Source organism: Chrysochloris asiatica, unplaced genomic scaffold (genome assembly GCF_000296735.1).
Source record: "Chrysochloris asiatica unplaced genomic scaffold, ChrAsi1.0 scaffold00040, whole genome shotgun sequence".
In the NCBI taxonomy this organism is placed as follows: Eukaryota; Metazoa; Chordata; class Mammalia; order Afrosoricida; family Chrysochloridae; genus Chrysochloris; species Chrysochloris asiatica.
The window spans coordinates 16,315,743-16,321,551 of NW_006408558.1; the positions used below are offsets into that span (position 1 = coordinate 16,315,743).

At 57.2% G+C, this 5,809-nt stretch overlaps 1 protein-coding gene across 1 annotated transcript in view; it reads right to left on the minus strand.

The window, feature by feature from the left end:
* The window catches only part of TPCN2 (two pore segment channel 2), a 34,820-nt gene that overhangs the window by 1,816 nt on the left and 27,195 nt on the right, over positions 1-5,809 (minus strand). The window contains exons 18-23 of the mRNA XM_006861046.1: positions 4,753-4,881; positions 4,057-4,106; positions 2,917-3,016; positions 1,400-1,471; positions 620-696; positions 439-517 (exon numbers count right to left, since the gene is read on the minus strand). Of these exons, the coding sequence (XP_006861108.1) occupies positions 439-517; positions 620-696; positions 1,400-1,471; positions 2,917-3,016; positions 4,057-4,106; positions 4,753-4,881 (507 nt within the window). The remainder of the gene's footprint in view (positions 1-438; positions 518-619; positions 697-1,399; positions 1,472-2,916; positions 3,017-4,056; positions 4,107-4,752; positions 4,882-5,809) is intronic.

Sequence of the window (5,809 nt, forward strand, 5' to 3'; positions counted from 1 at the left end):
GGGGCTAGAGCATCCAGGGAGGGATGGAGGGCGGGGCTAGAGCATCCAGGCAGGATGGGGGCGGGGCTGGGGTGTCCAGGCAGGATGGGGGCGGGGCTAGGGCATCCAGGGAAGGATGGAGGGCGGGGCTAGAGCGTCCAGGGAGGGATGGAGGGCGGGGCTGGGGTGTCCATGCAGGATGGGGGCGGGGCTGGGTAGCCAAGTAGGGATGGAGGGCGGGGCTGGGCATCTAGGGAGGACTGGAGGGCAGGGCTTGGGTGTCCAAGGAAGAAGGGAGGGAAGGGTTGGGTGTCCAGGGAGGGATTGAGGGCGGTTCTGGGTATCCAGGAAGGGACGGGTGTGCAGGGCAATCTGCGAGTGGAGCGCGCCAGCTCCAGGACGGACCGGGCGTGGGGAACGGGGTGAGGGAACCTATAGTGGTGCGGGGGAGCAGCTCACCGCAAAGTCGTCAAAGTTGTTGGACCAGTACTCTAGCTGTTCGAAGCTCCCGCAGGACTCTGAGCCATTGGGGGCCAGGCTGGGGGACACCACAGGCCTGCTCACTGGTGGGGACCCCACACCAGAAAGAGCGAGCGGCCGGAGGCCCCACAACACCATCCCGCTACACCTGGGGCCTCACCTGCCGTTTCCAGGGGGAGCCACGACCACGCCCTGGAACAAGTTGATGCCAATGATGGCAAAGATGTAATACACCACCTGGTGGGGGGGGCACGGTCCTTCAGCACCAAAACCCCGGACGTGGTCACCCAGCCCCCAGCCCCACCCCAGCCCTGCAGCAACAAGACACAGTGGATCCGCCTAAGTCCAGCTCATTTGGCAGTCACTGCTGAAGGGGCGACCGGAGGCAACACATCAAGAGGGCACACTGTGGACCGCCTGCCCGGAGAGGGCTCTGCAGTACCCCAGCCATCCCCCAGGGGGCGTCTGGGGGGGGGGTCCAGTTAGGACTGGGAGGAAGGGAGGGACAGGCACCCTGGGCTAACTTCATCCCTCCGTGCCTAAATTTCCCTGATGACTATACGAGAGCCTGGACTGACAAGTCTGGGCCCTTCCCCAACCCCCACTCAAGATTTCTAACCTCAGGACTTCCCTCCCTCCAGGTGACTCCACTCTACCCTGCTCCATGAATCTGGAGCCTGGATGACAGCCGGGATTCTCACGGGCACCAAGTGGTCAGACCACCACCATCCCTGAAGCAGAATCTGCTAGACCACCACCCAGCGGCCAAGACTTCCTAACCCTCCTGGACAGACACTGAGCTCAGCCCGCGCCTCGTCTCCACGGGCCCGGGACCAGGACACGGGGAGAGTGGAAGGGGCATACCAAGCTGCTCAGCGACCCTGCTAGCCCAGCATGCATCTCAGCCACCACCCATAAGTCCAGGCAGTCAGGCACTCACCACCAGGATGCCAGCAAAAGCCCGCATGTTCCTGACCAGGTCCAGGAGCGTGTTTGCCACCACAGCCATCATCTGAGGGTGGGAGGGCAGCCCTGACTCCTCCAGCACAGAGGGTCCAGGCAGGAGGGGGCTCCGGGACCTGGGAGTCACCCACCAAACCCACATACCTGTACACACACCTGTACACATGTACACACATGCTCGGATAAGTCACACACCTGTACACACATGCTCAGATACGTCACACACCTGTACACACATACACACTTGCTCCAATACGTCACACCCTGTACACACACCTGTAAACGCATGCTCGGATATGTCACACACCCATCCACACACCTGTACACATGTATGCACATGCTCAGCTATGTCACACACCTGTACACACATACACACATGCTTGGATGGGTCACACACCCATCCACACACCTGTACACATGTACACACATGTTCAGATATGTCACACGGCTGTACACACACCTGTACGCATGTACGCACATGCTCAGATACATCACACACCCGTACACACACCTGTACACACATCCACACACACTCGGATACATCACACACCTGTACACACATTTATATACGCTCGGATACGTCACACACCTGTACACACACATATATACACACCTGTACACATGTCCATACACACTCAAATATATCACAAAGCTATATACACACTTGTATACATACCTGTACACACACCTGTACACACGTCCACACATGCTCAGATGTATCGCACCTATACTCACACTTGTACACATACCTGTACACACACCTGTTCCATGTCCACACACACTCGGATATACCTGTACACACATCCACACATACTCAATACACCACACATCTGTACACACATCCACACACTCATACACCAGACACACCAACACGTTAGTGTCAAGAGCGACACACACCTGTGTACACTTGCATAGCTGTGTGCACCTCCATCCAATCACACCCCCTCCATCAACACCCATATGCACACATCTGTATGGATGCCCACACACCTGTCCACACACATCATTACCCACATACACACCGAGCTCCTGGACACATCCCCTCACATACATTCGTGTGCTCACACCCATGCCCACACCTGCCCAGACTGGTGGGCTCCCCCAGGGTTCAATTTCAACCCCTTTGATTCTGAAGCCCAGTGTTGAGACCTCAGGCCCTCCCCACGTGCTGGCGGGTCACTGAAGAATCCATCACTGTGACCCACCCCTTCGCAGTCACGGTGACCCCCACTGACCCAGGCTCAGAGTCCTGGCTCTGTGCCTCCGCCCACTGACATGAGCAGCCCTGCGTCAGGCCAACAGCCTCCCAGAAGCTCGTGTGCTGAGAGCAGGCCGCTCTGAGGGCCCTGGCCACCCCAGGAGCAAGACCCTCCATTCACTCCAGCACCCATAGCCTCCAGGCAGGCTCTCCCATCCACAGTCGGGGGCTGGATGTCCCGCCCACCTCCCAGATCCCTGCCCCGGCTCCCAGCCTCTGGATCACGCAGCCCCCACCTTAATGTTGGGGATGATGCGCAGGAACCGGAAGACAATGAGTATGTTCACCAGCCGTGTCATATTCCACAGGGACATGGGGCCCACTGTGTGCGGCTTCCTGGGGAGACAGGGAACAGCTCACCAACTGGAAAGTTCCATAAGGCAAGGCCAGCCCTGAGCCCGCTGCCCCCAGAGGGCAAAGCCTGGCCACCCACTAGGCATTCCTCCACTGACCAGAAGGTTCCAGGGCAGGAGACACCCTCATTGTCTCCCCAACCACAACCCCGGCCTGTCTAAGCTCTCCTTTCTTCATGAGACCACATAAATTTAAACCCAAAGTATCATACAAAGCCACAACTTAGGTAAAAGTGCCATAGGTGTGGCCTTCAAAGGTCCTTTCAAAGAAGGGGCAGGCAGCCCGAGGGCACCGCTTCCCACCTGTGCCCCCCAGACCACACACTGGGCTTCTCCTCGGGTGGTAAGCTCCCAGCAGCCCTGGCCACAGAACCCTAGGGCCTGGCCTCCTTGGCTGTTCTGCCACAATTCCAAGTTCCTAAGGGAGGACCCACCCAAAGCCTGCCTAGAGATGAGACCACCTAAATACAGTCAGCAGCACCCTGGAGCCATGAAGCCTGTGGGCTCCAGGGTCAGGATGGGCGCTGGGCCCCAGCAGCATCTGAGGGGTCTACGATGCCGACCCCACGCCCATCATTTCACAGGAGGGTAAAGGGATCCCCTACAAGGGTCGGGCGGACCAAGTCACATATCTGAGCATTTCTAGCCAGAGGAGCCGTGGCGATTTCATACCATCACCCCAGACCTCAGGGAGACTCAGCGTCCGGTCAAGGACATTGTGGGGGCCCCAGGGGTGCACACTGTTCCCTGCAGACCACCTGGGACCAGCACCCCTGAGGGGCAGAACTGGCATCCCAATGCCAACCCCCAGAAGCAGGTAAGACTCCTCAAAGGGACGTCCTGAGCACCCTGGAAGGTCCTGCTGGACACCCAAGTCCTAGTGGGCAGGCCCTCCCAGGTCAGCCCCCTCTAACTGCTCGAGCATGCTGTTGAGGATCAGGGAGATCCAGCCACAAACCCGGAGCTCCCGAGACCACCTCCACAGATGCTGGCAGCCCCCCCTCAGCCTCTCGAGTCACATACCAGCCTGAGTGTGGGAAACGGTACACAGACAAGGTGGCGATCTCCAAACCCTGTCAGCAAGAAAAGGCAGCCCTCCTTAGCAACGCGGACCCGGGCTTCGGCCAGCGCGGGGCTCCACGTGTTCACTCTGCCCCCTTAGCAACGCGGACCCGGGCCTCGGCCAGCGCGGGGCTCCACGTGTTCACTCTGCCCCCTTAGCAATGCGGACCCGGGCCTCGGCCAGCGCAGGGCTCCCTCTACATGCTCACTCTGCCCAGAGGGGTCTCGGGAGACCCAGTGGGTGGGGGCTCCCTCCTAGGAGCGCAGCCAGGGGTCCAAGGTCTGGGGGCACTGGCTCTAATCAGCCAGTAACATCTCAGCTGTGACAACACCCCACCCTTGCACACCCATTGCGCTTTTACAAACTGAAGGTTTCTGCCAACCCTGCAGCAAGTCAAGGTCCTGGAGCCATTTTTCCAACAGCCAAGACCTGTCCACGGCCCCAGGAGGAATGAGTTTGGTTTCCGGACAACCCAGTGCTGAGGTGCTGGCCAGGGCTGGGCTCCCTCGGGGATCCGAGAGGCCACAGGAAGTGACTTGGGCCCGGAGGTGCTGATGCAATAGACTCCCCACAACCCCTCACTCAGACAGGAGCGCCAGAGCCCAGCCTCCCTCTCCTCCCCCTAGGGATGGTGACCCCGGCCCCGGCAGCTTTACCAACAGGACTAAGGTGAGGAAACCATCGAAGAGGTTGCTGAGGTGGGACAGGTAGCCCCACAGGCCCAGGGCGAAGATCTTGAGCAGCATCTCCACTTGGTAGTACAGGATGAAGACGGCGTTGAGGATCTGAAAGAGGGGCAAGATGGACAGGTAGGGTTAGCGCTGGGCGGCCGGGCCCCCAGACCCATCCACGGGCAGCGGAGACACTAGACACTGGGTTCTACTGGAAGGGAAACCCTTGACCCCAACATGCAGGGTCCAGGACATCAGATCATCTGGAGCGCGGGTGTGCGAGAACGGGTGTGCGGGTGTATGACATGTATGCGCAAGAGTAGGTGTGCATAGGTGTGTGTGGACATGTGTGCAGGTGTGTGCACAGGTGTGTAGGGGGTGCAGATGTGTGTACAGGTGTGTGTAGGTGTGTGTGTATATGTGTATTGCTGTGTGATGTCTCTATGCATGTATAGATCTGCATATAGGTATGTAATGTAGATACATACAAGTGTGTGAATATGTTGTGTGGTGTGTATACACACATGTGGTTGTATGTACAGCTGTGTGGAATGTGTGGTGTGTGCACAGGTATGTAGAGGAATGCAGATGTGTGTACAGGTGTGTGTAGGTGCGTGTGTATATGTGTACGGCTATATGATATCTCTGTATATATAGATCTGCATATAGGTGTGTAATGTAGATACATACAAATGTGTGGATATGTTGTGTGGTGTGTATACACACATGTGGTTGTATGTACAGCTGTATGGAATGTGTGGTGTATGCACAGGTGTGTAGAGGAATGCAGATGTGTGTACAGGTGTGTGTAGGTGCGTGTGTATATGTGTACGGCTATATGATATCTCTGTATATATAGATCTGTGTATAGGTGTGTAATGTAGATACATACAAGTGTGTGGATATGTTGTGTGGTGTGTATATACACATGTGGTTGTATGTACAGGTGTGTGTGGATGTGTGTACAGGTGTGTAATTGTACAGGTGTGTATACAGTTGTGTGGTATGCTTTATGTGTGGATGTGTGTGGATGTGTGTACAG